We start from the raw sequence: 14,068 nt of genomic DNA on the forward strand, positions 1-14,068 counted from the left end.
ACAGCACTATTATAATTATTAATGATAATAATTGTATGATTGAGTGAATGACTGTAAGCTCGATGTGGGCAGCCATGGTGATACTGTACTCTCCCAAGGGCTTAGTATTCATTCGTTTGTCTTTATTAAGCACTTACTATGTGCAGATCACTGTACTAAGCGCTAAGCACGGTGATCTGCATAGAGGAAGCACTCAGTAAATATTATCGAATGAATGTTTTTGCTGTACTGGAATACCATGATGATGATAATCAATAAACATGATCGAATCAATGTTTTGTGGCGCATAACGAATACCACAACAATTATTTATTATTCAATTCGACTGAATGTTTTTGCTGCACTTTACAAACACCACAATTGTTATCACTAATAGATACGATCGAATGACCGTCTGTGCTGCGCCTAACGAATTCCACAATTATTACGATCAATAAATACGATTGAACAAGCACCACGCTCACAGTTAATAATACGACTGGATGAATGAACGTTTTTGCTGCGCTTAACCCAAACCCCAATTATGAGCCTTATTATTGACAAGTACGTCCGGATGAATGAACGTTTTTGCTGCGCTTAACCCCAACCCCAATTATTAGCATAATTATTAACCAGTACGTCCGGATGAATGAATGTTTTTGCTGCACTTAAATACCCCAATTATTATTATTATTATTATTATTAACAAGTACATCCGGATGAATGAATGTTTTGGCCGCACTTAACAAATGCCCCGATTATTATTATTATTATTAATAAGTACGTCTGGACGAATGAATGCTTTTGCTGCGCTTAACAAATACCCCGATCATTATTAATTATTAAATACGACTGAGTGAATGAATGTGTTTGCTGCGCTTAGGAAAGGCCCCGAGCGTTATTTTTTATCCTGATTAAATACGATTGGACAAGTGAATCTTGTTTCTTTATTATTATGATTGCACACGATGGGCGGAGTGATCGTTTCTGCTGGACGATGACGATGATGATGAAGAAAAATCAAGGGGCTCGAAGGAGGGAGTGTTTCTGCCCTGCAATGACCCGTGGGGGCCTGGTGGCGTCGCTGTTGCCCCGCTCGACTGCGGGCTCCACCGCGCCCGTCGGCAGGGGCGCCGCGGCGCCTGCGCGCCGCTCTCCCGCGCACGCGCCCTCGCCCACCCGCCTCGCGGCCCGCCCGCTCGTGCGCCTGCGCGCCGCTCTCCCGCGCCCCCTTCCCTGCCCCAGGGGGCGCGCATGCGCACACACGCTGTCGCCCACCCCCGTCCGGGCCCGCTCCCTTGGGCGCCTTTTTCCCGCCTCCTCCCCGTCCACTACGCCTTCACAGACACACATACACACTCACACCTTCTCACCCACCCTCCGCCAGGGTCACCCGCTGGTGCGCGCCTGCGCGCCTCCCTCCCCTTCCACCACGGGCGCGCGCACACACACACACACACACACTCTGGCCCATCTACTTGTGCGCCTGCGCGCCGCCCATCCTTCCCTTTGAGCACGGGCGCGCGCACACACAGTACACACACGCCTTCGCCCATCCCCCTCCAGGCCTGCCCTCTTGTGCGCCTGCGCGCCTCACTCCCGCCCGCCCCCCCTTTCCACCACGGTCGCGCGCGCGCACACACACATAGCCTCACACCCTCCCCCACCCCGCTGGTGCGCCTGCGCGCCTCTGTCCCGCTCCCCCTCCCCTTCCCCCGCGGGCGTGCGCACGCACGCACACACGCGCCCGGGGACCCCCCCCCCCCGCTCGTGCGCCTGCGCGGCGCTCTCCCACTTTCCCCCCTCCCCGTCCAGCAGGGGCGCCCGCCCTGTGGCCCGCCCGCCGGTGCGCCTGCGCGCCTCCCAGGCGCGCGCGCGCGCGCGCGCGCGCACGGGGCGGCCGCGCCTGCGCGTTGTGGGGGCTGCGGCGGGCCCCGCTCGGCCCCGCTGCGGGGAGGCTGGGAAAGGTCGGCTCAGCCAGGGGGCGCGCGCGCACGCGTCCGGACGGGCGGGAGGGGGGGAGGAGGGGCACGTGACGCGCGCCGACCAATGAGGAGCGCGCTGACGTGTCCGCGCGGCCCGGCCGCCCTCCCCGCCGCGAGCCAGGAAGGGAGGGGCCGGGCCCGACCCCCCTCCCCTCCCCTCCCCCCACCCCTGCAGCTTCCGGGGGGGGGGGCGCGACACCCCGGGTTGCACCACAACCCCTCCCCCGCACCGAGGGGAGCAGCGAGGCCCGGGGGGTTCCTTGAAACAGGTGAGCGCACCCCAACTCTCGGGGTGGGGGGGGGGGGGCGGGGGGGTCCATCACATAGCCCCTCACCCCATGGGGGGGCGGGTCGTCGCGGGGGTTGGGGCGTCCATCACATAGTCTCTCGGCCAATGGGGGGGGTCGGCGTGGGGAGGGTCGTCGAAGGGGGGGGCCGGGGCGTCCCCTACGCGGTCTTTTTGCGGGGGGAGGGTCGTGAAAGGGGTGGGGGGGGCTGGGGCGTCCATCGCATAGCCTCCCGACCAATGGGGGGGGGCGCGCGTTGGAAAAAGGGGCGACATGCAAACGGCTCCTGGCCAATGGGGCCGCAGAGAAAGGGCGGGAATGAGGGGGGGCCCTCGACGGGGGGGGCGTTTAACCCCCCCCAGTCGACCAATGAGAGGGCTTGGGGTGACCCCCCCCCAGGCAACGTCCCTGGAGGGAAGAGGTGCAAGGAGACAGGTGAGAAAGGGGGTGACTTTTGGGGGGGGGGGGGTCCCTGGGGGTGGAAATGTCTGCATTGTTGGATTAGACCCTCCCATGTGCTCAGTACAGTGCTCTGCACGCAGTGAGCGACCAATAAATACGGTGCAATAAGGGGGGGGGGTGTCCCCTTTCTGCAAAGTGTTGCATTTTAGCGTCTCAAGCGCTCAGTACAGTGGCCTGCACCCCCAGAAAAACGATGCAGTGGCGGGTTTCTTGTTGGCGAAGAATGCGTTGGATTGTAGTCTCCCAGGTGCTCAGTACAGTGTGCTGGACGTAAGGAGCGCCCAATAACAACGAAGCCGCGGGGGGAGGGGCGGGCTGGCAGAGCATGTGTTCATTGTTGGATTGTAGTCTCCCCAGCGCTCAGTACAGCGCTCTACGCCCAGCAAATAGGAGGGAATTCGGGGGTCGGGCTGCTTTTTGCCTGTCAAGAATGCGTTGGTTGTGTTGTAGTCTCCAAAGGGCACAGTGCAGGCTTTTGGACGCAGCGAGCGTCCAGTAAATACGATGCAAGATGGAGGGGGCCCTTTGTTGCTAAAGAATGTTTTTGTTGTTGTGTTTTGCTCTCTCCAGCGTTGAGTAGGGTGCTCTGCAAGCAGGAATAACCAGGAATTGGGGAGGGGGGGGGTCCATTGCTGGAAGGGAATATGTCGGTTTATTGTTGCATCGGACCCTCCCGAGCGCTCACTCCAGCGCCCTGCACGGCCTGAGCGTCAAATAAATAGGGTTGAATCGGAGGGGATCGTCCTTTTGGGGGCCCCCGGGCCAGGCTGCTTTCATCCTCCCCTGCTGGCCCCCCATTTTGCGGCCCGCAGGCATCACGTGGCCCGGGTTTGCCGGGGGGGGGGGTCTGCTGCGTGCCTTCTGGCCTGGTTTCGAGAATGGGGGGGGGGCCTCGCACCCCCCCAAACCGACCTGAGTGGCGGGGGGAGGGCGAGGCCTGCAAGGAAATGGGGGGGAGGGGAGGCCGGCCTGCCACTGGGACAGACCGCTGCTGGGGGGGGCTTTCTGAACGCCCCCCACCCCAATTGGGGGCGTGCAAGAAGCCCGAGATGTGGAGGGGGTTGCTGGGGGGGGGGGGGGGTGCAGCTTTCTGCAGCTCCAATGCAGCAGGAGCGCGTCGCAGCTGCGGGCGGTGACTCAGCCGTGGGCGGGTGGGGGGGAAGGGAGGCCAGGACCCCCCCCAGCCCCGCGGGGGCGGGATTTTCCAGAAGCTGGGGGGGTGTATATGTGTGTGTGTGTGAATGGGTGGGGACCCCCCCCCCCGTTTTGTTATCCGTTGCCGCGTCACGGGGCGGCAAGGACCGGCCCGCAGCCATCTTAGGTCCCTGCCGGGGGAGGACACCCCGTGGTCGCCGGGCCCGGAGGCCTCCCTGGAGGAGGAGGGGGGGAGGCCGAAGGCCACCATTTTGGGGGGGGGCAGGCCCGCTTCGGCCAAGCACATCCGGTGACGAGGGGGGCGCGGGGAGGGGCTCCGTCCGCCGTGGGGGGGGGGCTGTAGTAGACGCTGAGGGGAGGGGCACGTGATCGGCCCCTTATTTGAGGTGGGGGGGGGGGGAAGAGGCGTCGGCCCGGCGGGGAAAAGTTTGGGGCGAGGGAGGGGGGTGCGGGGCGATTTCGGGGGTTCGGGCGGCCGTTGCTCCGTCCCCTCAGCCGGCGGCCGTCGGGCTCTAAGATGGCGTCTCCTCCTTCCCCAGGGCGGCGGCGCCGAGCGGAGGCCCGCCAACGGCCGCGGCGCGAGCCGCCCCCGGCCCCGCCCCCCCGCGCCCGGCCCGGGCCAATGGGAGCGCGCGGGGGCGCCCGGCGCCGGCCAATCGGCGGGCGGGGTGACGTCACCCGCGCGGCCCACCAATGGCGGCGGGGGCGCGCGGGCGCGGGCCGGGCGCGCGCGGGCGCGCGCGGCGCCGGCCCCGCCCCCCGGGGCCGGCCCTATATAAGGCCCCGGCGCGGCGCTCGGCGGCGCCATTTCGCGCTGGAGCGGAGCGCGGAGGACACGACGGCCGCCGCCCCCGCCCCCGGACCAGCAGGAGGAGGAGGAGGAGAAGGAGGCGGCGCTAGGGCGGCCGCGGCGGCCGGGCCGAGGCCGCCATTACAATCCGCATCCATCCGGCCCCCCATGGGGCCCCGCCCGCCCCGGGACCGGCCCCGCCACCCCGCCGGGACCCCCTAGGAGCCCTCCACGCCCCCCGCCCGCCCACCCGCATGGACCCGGCGGCGGCGGCCTGAGCCCGGGGCGCCCCGTGTCGTCCCCGTGTCCCCCCCCCCCCCCATGCGGGGCCGAGGCTGACGGCGCGGGAGTCGGCGGAGGGGCGTCCTCCCCAGCCACCATGCTGCAGAACGTGAACCCGCACGGCAAGTAGGTGCCCGCGCCCCGCCCCCCCCCGGGGGGGGAGGGGGGTTTGGTCGCCATGGCGACGGGGCCCGCCCCCGCAGGTTCCCACGGTCTCCCCCTTCATCCCTCCCGGCCGCCGAGGCGCTCAGTACAGCGCCCGGCGGAGGATGCGCCGGTCGTCCCCGGGGCGCTGACCTTGACCCGGTTCGGGGGCCTCGGCGTTCCGCCCCCCGTTGTCCGTCGCGTTTCCTTTTTCTCCTCGGAGAGCGGAAGACTTTTTTTTTTTTTTAAATGCATCCATACGGGGGTTTATCGAGCGTTTAGGAGGTGCGGGGCGCTGTACTGAGCGCCGGCGCTGACCGTGGAGGGGCGATCCTCGCCCGCCGGGGGAGACGGGGACAGGTGTCGGAAAGGAAGTCGGGGACGTCTCCCAGCGTCCGGCCCAGAGTAGGCGCTCAACAGATGCGGCGGAGCGCGGGCAAGAAGCGAAGAGAGGCCGAGGGAAAGGAGGGAGGAGGAGCGGGGTCCGTCTCCATCCCGGGGGAGGGGTCGCCATGGCAACCGCCAGTGGTCCTCACTCCATCCCCGGGGGGAGGTAACCACGGGGGCAGCGGGAGGTCAGCCCCGCCCCCTCCCCGTCTCTCCCCCAGCCCCCCCCCCCCCCGGTCGCTGAACCCCGTTTCTTTCTCCTCTCCCCCGCAGGCTCCCCGGCGAGGGCAACCCGGGGCTCCTGGCCCTGGGCCCCGAGGCGGCGGCCCCCGGCAAGCGCATCCGGAAGCCGTCGCTGCTGTACGAGGGCTTCGAGAGCCCCACCGTGGCGGCCGTGCCCGCCCTGCACCTGCTGCCGGCCAACCCGCCGCCGCCCGAGGTGTCCAACCCCAAGAAGCCCGGCCGGGTCACCAACCAGCTGCAGTACCTGCACAAGGTGGTCATGAAGGCCCTGTGGAAGCACCAGTTCGCCTGGCCCTTCCGGCAGCCCGTCGACGCCGTCAAGCTGGGCCTGCCGGTCAGTGGCCCGACCCCCTTCCCCGAACCCCCGGGGAGGGACCGGACCCGGGGGGGGGGGCTGGGGGGGCTGCGTGTGTGAGACTGAGTGGGGGCGGGGGAGACCCCGGGGGCGGGGGGCGGGGAGCCTAGAGCAGCGGCTGCGGCCCCGGGAGCCGTCCGTCCCCTCCGTCCCCTCCCTCCCCCCCCCCCACCCCGGCCCAGGCGGCCGGGGGGGGCCCCCGGCCCAGCCCCTCCTCCCTAACCTCTTGTCGCCCGGCTCCCTTTTGCAGATACCCGCCCCTCGGTTAGGAGAGGACCACGGTGGCCAAATCCTTAGCTCCTCCTCCTCCTTCCTCCTCCTCCTCTTCCCCCTCCTCACACACGGATAGCCGGCCCCGGAGGTAAAGCCCCCCCCCCCGTCCCCCCCCAAGGCAGCCACAGGGCGGGGAGAGACCCCCCCCCCCCGGGGGTGGGACGGCCCCTTCCCGGCGGGGCGGGGGGGACGGGACGGACGGGGCCGCAGCCCGGGGAACCCCCCTTCCCCCCCCAGCCCTCCCGGCGGAGGCAGAGCAGGGTGTGAGTGTGGGGCGGGACGGCGGGCGGGCTCGGGGGGGCTCCACGTCTCAAGGCGCCCCTCTCCCCCCCCCCCCCCCAGGACTACCACAAGATCATCAAGCAACCGATGGACATGGGCACCATCAAGCGGAGGCTGGAGAACGGCTACTACTGGGAGGCCACCGAGTGCATGCAGGACTTCAACACCATGTTCACCAACTGCTACATCTACAACAAGGTGAGGCGGGGGGGGGGGTGGTCGCCGGGGGCCGCCGCCGCCGCCGGGTCGCTCCGAGCCGCGGCCGCTCTTTCTGCGAGATGGGTGACGATAACGACGTTGGGATTTGCTAGGCGCTCACTATGTGCCGAGCAGCGTTCTAAGCGCCGGAGTAGACACGGGGGAATCAGGAGGTCCCACGTGGGGCTCGCAGTCTTAATCCCCGTTTTCCAGGTGAGGTAACTGAGGCCCAGAGAAGTGAAATGACTCGCCCACAGTCACACGGCTGACGAGTGGCAGAGCTGGGATTCGAACTCATGATCTCGGACTCCAAAGCCCGGGCCCTTACCGCTGAGCCACGCTGGGTAGTGAAGTCCGCGGGAGCGGTACCCGTCGAGCGCCGTTCTGAGCCCCGGAGTACATCCGGGGTCAGCGGGCCGTCCCGGTTGGGGCTCGCGGGCAAGCGGAGGGTCCCGGATTGGAACCCGCCACCTCTCACTCCTAAATCCGACCCCCGGCCGCCGAGCCGCGCTGCTTCTCAGCTGACGGTGACCCCAAGGAGCCGAGGGTAGCCGGTTTCTACTTCCTCTTCCTTCACCCTTGGTCCCCGAGAGAGCGGGACGGGGTCTGGTCCCCGTGGACCCGCTGGCAAACCGAAACCAAAAAACCCAAAGGTTGAAGGTCAGGGTAACGAGGATTTTAACCAGAATCGTCAAGCGGCCCGGTGTAGCGGGTAGACCCCGGACCGGGCCTCAGAGGTTCCGGATTCCGGTTCCGCCGTGTGGCCTTGGGCGGGTGGCTTCCCTTCTCTGGACCTCGGTCACCTCATCTGGAAAAGGGGGATTGAGACTTGGAGCCCCGTCTGGGACGGGACCGCGTCGGACCCAGATGGGTCGCACCCGTCCCCGTGGCGCTCGGTACGGTGCCCGGCGGCGCCGAGCAAACCCGTTACTATCGTTGGAAGCGTCCGACCCACGAGGGGGTCGTAGATTTAATCCCCGTTCGGCGGGCGAGGGAACTGAGGCCCGGAGAGAGGAAGCGACTCACCCACAGTCACCCGGAGACGGATCGGCGGAGCCGGGGATTAGAACCCGGCTCCCTCTGACGCACTGGGCTAGAAGCGGCGCTTAACACGGGGTCCGGCGCTTAGGAGGCGCCGGTTCCCGACCCGGTCCCGGAGGTGTGGCTGGGAGGGTGGGCCGCAGGGGTGGGGGGAGGCGGGGTCCTACCGCCTCCTTGAAGGGGTCTCTCCTCGCCCGTCTCCCCCAGCCCACGGACGACATCGTGCTGATGGCCCAGACCCTGGAGAAGATCTTCCTGCAGAAGGTGGCCCTGATGCCCCCCGACGAGCAGGAACTGGTGGTCACCGTCCCCAAGAACAGCCACAAGAAGGGGGCCAAGCTGGCAGGTAGGTCCCGGGGTCAGGTCCGTGTCCCCTCCCCGCCGGCGCGAGGCGAGCGCCCGCTCTGCGCGGAGCGCCGTGCCAAGCTGGTGGGAGACCCCCGTGGAGAGAGCAGAAGGACCCGGCCCGTCGCCTTGGCGGCGTGACCTTGGACGAGTCGCGCCTCTGGGCCTCAGCGACCTCATCTGGGAAATGGGGACGGAGACCGAGGGTCCGACGGGGTCACCCCTCATCCGCCGCGGCCTGTAGAACGGCGTCGGGCACGTAGTAAGCGCTCAGGGACCGCCGTTGGCGTTCTCCGGGCCTCAGTCTGCCTTATCTGGAAAAAGGGGACGGCGCGTCCCTGGGTGGGGGGGGGCCGCGTCCCACCCCGGAGCCGGGCACGTAACGAGCACATAACAGGACGCCGGCGTTATCAGCGTAGCCGACGCTCTCCCGCCTGGAGAGGGAAGCGGAGGAAGCGAAGGGGAAATCTGCGTTTTTAGGGTAAAGGGGCGTTATCGTTACAAGAGGGACGCTCCGTACCCGCCGCGAGGCGACCCGCCTACGGAGGGAAACGGTTACTGTTAAAAGCCAACCTCACGTGGTCGCGAGGGGTTTCTCTGCCCGCAACGAGGCGACGGGCTAGAGGGGAGTTAACGGAGATTAAAAGAGCAAGCGCGCGTCGTCACGGGGCCGACGGGCCCGGGTTTCTGCCCGCGGTGAGCCCGCAGGCCAGAGGGGGAGAGGGGCCGGCCTAAGTAGGCGAAGGGCGCAGGGTCGTCGTGGACGGGTGCCCTTTCCCGCCCGCAGGGAGGTTCCGGTCCGGAGAGGGAGACGGGTGCAAAAATGAACAGAGGGTCCGTGGCCGGGGAGGTCGCGGTCCCGGGGGGAGGGGGGTACGGATAGGTGGGTGGGCGGAGGATGCCGACGCCTCCCCCCGCCTGCCCCCCCCCCCCCAGCTCTGCAGGGGACCCTGGCGTCCCTCCACCAAGTCCCGGCGGTGTCGTCCATGTCGCACGCCGCCACGGCCCTGTACCCGCCCCCGCCGGACCTGCCCACCACGGTCCTCAACATCCCCCACCCCTCGGTCATCACCTCGCCCCTCCTCAAGTCGCTGCACTCCGCCGGCCCCCCGCTCCTCGCCGTGCCGCCGCCCGCCCAGCCCCTCGCCAAGGTGAGCCTTCCGCCCCGGGGGACGGGGAGGGGCGGCGGGCGGGCGGGCGGCGGGCGCGCCGGGCCCGGGCTGACCTCCCCCTTGTCCCCTCCCTCCCGTCCGGGCAGAAGAAGGGGGTGAAGCGGAAAGCGGACACGACGACGCCCACGCCCACGGCCATCCTGGCCCCGGAGTCGCCGGCGGGCTCCCCGGCGGCGGGGGGCCCGGAGCCCAAGGCCGCCCGGCCGCCCCCGGCCCGGCGCGAGAGCGGGCGGCCCATCAAGCCGCCGCGCAAGGACCTGCCCGACTCGCAGCAGCAGCACCAGAGCTCCAAGAAGGGCAAGCTGTCGGAGCAGCTGAAGCACTGCAACGCCATCCTCAAGGAGCTGCTGTCCAAGAAGCACGCCGCCTACGCCTGGCCCTTCTACAAGCCCGTGGACGCCTCCGCCCTCGGCCTCCACGACTACCACGACATCATCAAGCACCCCATGGACCTCAGCACCGTCAAGGTAGGGGCCCGGGGCGGAGCCCGCCGCCTAGAAGGGCGCCGGGGGCGGGGGCCCCGGGGCCCCGGCCCCGGCCCAGAGACGAGGGCGCCCGAGGCCGGAGAACCCGGGCGGGTCGCCCGAGGCCGCGCGGCCGACCCCCGGCGGCGCCGGGATCCGAACCCGGGGTCGGACGTAGTCCTCGCCCCTCGCGGTCGGGCTCCCGTTCATATCGGCCGTTCCTCCGACCCGTCGGGCCGTCTGAGCGTCGACCGTGTGCGGGACGCCGTCCTGGAGGCCTGGGAGAGGACGAACGGACGGTAGAGGCCCGTGACGGTAACGTTGGCATTTAAATGCTTACCGCGTGCCAAGCGCCGGACGGGCTAGGGAGGCCACTGACGTACAGAGGGGCCAGGGGACCTCCCTGGCGTCACGCAGGACGTAACGGGTTCGCGCGGGCCCGGGCCGTAGCCGTCGGGGGCCGGGCAGGCTCGCGCCTGCGCTTACGGGGCGCGGGCCGGGGGCCGAGCAGCGCGTTAAGCGCTCGGGGGGCGAGGCGGTTATTACGGAGTAAGTCGTATTTGCGGTTTATTGGTACCGATGAGTCTCCTCCGCCCTCTTGGAGGGTAAGCCCGAGCGAACCGAGCGCGTCTCCCTCCCCACCCCCCCAGCGGAAGATGGAGAACCGGGACTATCGAGACGCCCAGGAGTTCGCGGCCGACGTGCGGCTCATGTTCTCCAACTGCTACAAGTACAACCCTCCCGACCACGACGTGGTGGCCATGGCCCGCAAGCTACAGGTAGGCCCGGGCCCGGGGGTGGGGGGCGGTTCCCGGGGACCGGGGGGCCTCCGGACCGGGACCCGACCCGTCGTCCGTCCCCCCCCCGCAGGACGTGTTCGAGTTCCGCTACGCCAAGATGCCGGACGAGCCGCCGGAGGGGACGGCCCCGGGTCCGGGCGGCGGGGGCGGCGGGCCGGGCCCCGGCCCGCCCAAGTCGTCGTCCGACTCGTCCAGCGAGGAGAGCAGCAGCGACAGCTCGTCGGACGACGGGGAGGACGACGAGGACGACGACGACGAGGAGGACGAGGACGACGACGACGAGGACGACGACGACGAGGACGACGAGAGCGAGAGCTCGGACTCCGAGGAGGAGAGGGCCAACCGGCTCGCCGAGCTGCAGGAACAGGTGATCCGAGGCCGTCCGGTCGGGACCCCGACCCCCCTCCGCCCCCCCCCGGCTCCCGTCCCCGTTGTACGGCCGAGGCCCCGAGGAGCCAAGCGACGGGTCACGCGGCGGCGGAGCGGGGATCGGAACCCGGGGCGGGGGGACGGATTGCCGGTCCCCACGATCCCCATTTGGCGGCCCGAGGGAGACGGAGGCCCGGCGAAGCGGCCGTCCGGCGGCGGAGTCCGGGCTCCTCCCTCCCGCCCCGGGCGTGACGGCGTCCGTTCTCCCCCCCCCCCCCCCCCCGGCCCCCAGCTCCGAGCCGTGCACGAGCAGTTGGCCGCCCTGTCGCAGGGGCCCATCTCCAAGCCCAAGCGCAAGCGGGAGAGGAAGGAGAAGAAGAAGAAGCGGAAGGGGGAGCGGCACCGGGGCCGGGCCGGGGGAGGCGGCGGGGGCGGCCCCGCCGAGGACGCCGCCAAGGGCCCCCGCCCGCCCCGCGCCCCGCAGTCCAAGAAGGCCTCCAAGAAAGGGGGCGGCGGCGGAGGAGGACCCGGGGGGACGGCCGCCGCCCTCGGCTTCGGCCCGCCCGGCGCCACCAAGTGAGTAGCCCGCAATAAGGTAGCGCGTCGCTGGGTCCGGGGCTCTCGGACACCGCCGGGGGGGCCTCCCCCGGGCGCCCGGTACGGTCCGTGAGGGCCCCAGAGGGGTCGGGCTCAAGTGCCGCCCCCCCCCCCCCCGGGGGGATGCCCCGGACTCCCCCGCACGGAGTCGCCGCTCGCCAGACGCTTACCCCCCGGTCGCCGGTCTGAGCGCTCCCCCGGTCCTCCCCCCCCCCCCCTCCCCTCCCCGGCAGGCCCTCCAAGAAGTCGTCCAAGGCGCCCCTCCTCCCTCCGGGCCCGGGGTCGTCGGGGTCGTCGTCGGGGGCGCCGTCCGGGGCCGGGGCGCCGGGCTACGACTCGGAGGAGGAGGAGGAGAGCCGGCCCATGAGCTACGACGAGAAGCGGCAGCTGAGCCTGGACATCAACAAGCTGCCGGGGGAGAAGCTGGGCCGGGTGGTCCACATCATCCAGGCCCGGGAGCCCTCCCTCCGGGACTCCAACCCCGAGGAGATCGAGATCGACTTCGAGACCCTCAAGCCGTCCACCCTGCGCGAGCTGGAGGGCTACGTCCTGTCCTGCCTGCGCAAGAAGCCCCGCAAGCCCTACAGCGAGTCCGGTGAGGCGGGGGGCGCGGCCGGGCCCGGGGGGGTCGGGGGGGACGGTCCCCCGGCCGGGCCGCCCTCGCGACGGTCGCCTCCCCCCGCAGCCGTGAAGAAGCCGGTGGGCAAGTCCAAGGAGGAGCTGGCGCTGGAGAAGAAGCGGGAGCTGGAGAAGCGGCTCCAGGACGTCAGCGGCCAGCTCAACTCCGCCAAGAAGCCCCCCAAGAAAGGTGGGGGCCCGAGGGCGTGGCGACCCCCGGGGCGGGGGCGGGGGGAGGCCCGGCCGCCGGCCCCCCGGGTCCTGACGGCCCTGTGCCCGCAGCGGGCGGCGAGAAGGCGGAGTCGGCCCAGCACCCGGCGGCCTCCCGGCTGAGCGCCTCCAGTTCCAGCTCCGACTCCAGCTCGTCGTCGTCGTCCTCGTCCTCCTCGGACACCAGCGACTCGGACTCGGGCTGAGGGGGGCGGCCCGGCGGGGGAGCGGGCAGGGCCGGGCGGCTCCGCGGGACCGGACCCCCCCGCCCCCCCTGCCGGGAAGCCCGCCCGCCCCCCGCCGGGACGGGGCCGCCCCCCCGGGGCGGGCGGGGGGCGGCCGGCCGGCCGGGGCCGGGGGGCCGCCCGCGGGTTGTTTGTTTTTTAATTTATTTTAAGCGTAGGGTTGGGGCCGGGGGTCCCCGGAGGCTCTGGCTGGGCGGGGAGGGGGGCAGCCTCTTTTTTTTTTTTTTTTTTTTACGTTGTCAGTTTTCGTTTTCTTCGTTTTTTGGTTTTGTTTTTTTTTTCTACCGTCTGTCCCCGTTTCGTTCCCCTCCGATCCCGCCTCCCTCCCCCGGGGTCTTGGAGTCGGGGGGGGGGGACCCGGGCTGTCGGCCCCCACTCTCTCCCCCCACCTCCCCGTTTGTTTGACCCCGATGACCTGTAAATAAAGAAAATATTATTCAACCCGCAGAGGTTTCAGGTTGGGGAGGGGGGAGGGGGCGTTCACCAAGGGTCTCTCGAATCCGCGCCCTTGGCCCGGACGGGAGGCGCCGGGGGTGGGGTCGGGGATGCGCGGAGCGCCGGACGAAGCACCGCGGACGAAGCACCGCGGGTTCCCCGTTCGACGGGGGGAACCGAGGCCCAGGAAAGCGAAGCGACCGGCTCAGGGTCGCACAGCGGAGCCAGGATTAGAACCCGTAACCTTCCGACTCCCGGGTTGGGGTTCTATCCGCTAGGTTCTCCCTTGGATCCCGGTGATGAATCGTTCATTGGTTCCATCGTAGTTGTTAGGCGCTGAGGGCGTGCAGAGCGCTGGACTCGGTGCTCGGGAAAAGGACGACAGAACAATAGAAGCCGTCGGTATTCGATAGCTGAGGAGCAGCTGCGGTTGACACACGTCAGGACTGGACGAATGAACACGAAAGCACTCGTCCCCTTCCTCCCCTTCCTTCCTTCCCTCTTTTTCCTTGCCAAGCTTAATCTTATTTATTGGGCGCTGGCTGCGTGCAGAGCACTTCGCTAAGCGCTTGGGAGAGGACAGTGTAACTACAAGCGCACACGTCGCCTGCTCTCAGAGAGCCACTGCGCGAGATGTCGAGGCTTCCAGTCGGTTTCCACCCCTTTCACACTCCCTGCCCACAAGGAGCCAGCGGTCTAGAGGGAGACGGACGTCAGTGGAAAGAAATGACAAGATCAATGGAAGCGTTGGGGGGTGAAAAGGGGGGGGGGGCGAGTCAGGGCAGCGCGGAAGGGAGTGGAAGAAAGGAGGGGACGAGTCTGGAAAGGCCACCCGAAGGAGGTGAGGGGGGAAAGAGTTTGGAGAAGGTGAGGAGGGAGGCCATTCCAGGCCAGAGGAGGAAGGTGAGCGATGCGGGCGGGGATGGAGGAGAGAAGGAAGGGTTGAAGCT

At 68.5% G+C, this 14,068-nt stretch overlaps 1 protein-coding gene across 5 annotated transcripts; it reads left to right on the plus strand.

Annotated features, from left to right (window-relative positions):
* Window positions 1-4,933: 4,933 nt before the first annotated feature.
* Window positions 4,934-12,716, plus strand: BRD2 (bromodomain containing 2). 5 transcript variants are annotated; one of them, XM_029053879.2, is made up of 12 exons: window positions 4,934-5,066; window positions 5,745-6,048; window positions 6,685-6,822; window positions 8,044-8,209; window positions 9,145-9,359; window positions 9,467-9,847; window positions 10,495-10,623; window positions 10,715-11,011; window positions 11,345-11,589; window positions 11,844-12,205; window positions 12,296-12,418; window positions 12,511-12,716. In XM_029053879.2, exons 1-12 carry the CDS (start codon window positions 5,038-5,040, stop codon window positions 12,642-12,644), a joined length of 2,523 nt encoding a protein of 840 aa, XP_028909712.1. In that variant the 5' UTR covers window positions 4,934-5,037; the 3' UTR covers window positions 12,645-12,716. The 5 variants fall into 5 exon arrangements, with proteins under 5 accessions (XP_028909712.1, XP_028909708.1, XP_028909710.1 ...); XM_029053875.2 differs by having other exon boundaries at window positions 4,935-5,066; window positions 11,306-11,589; XM_029053877.2 differs by having other exon boundaries at window positions 4,935-5,066; window positions 9,470-9,847; window positions 11,306-11,589.
* The last annotated feature ends 1,352 nt before the right edge of the window (window positions 12,717-14,068 follow it).

Source organism: Ornithorhynchus anatinus, chromosome X3 (genome assembly GCF_004115215.2).
Source record: "Ornithorhynchus anatinus isolate Pmale09 chromosome X3, mOrnAna1.pri.v4, whole genome shotgun sequence".
Classification (NCBI taxonomy): domain Eukaryota; kingdom Metazoa; phylum Chordata; class Mammalia; order Monotremata; family Ornithorhynchidae; genus Ornithorhynchus; species Ornithorhynchus anatinus.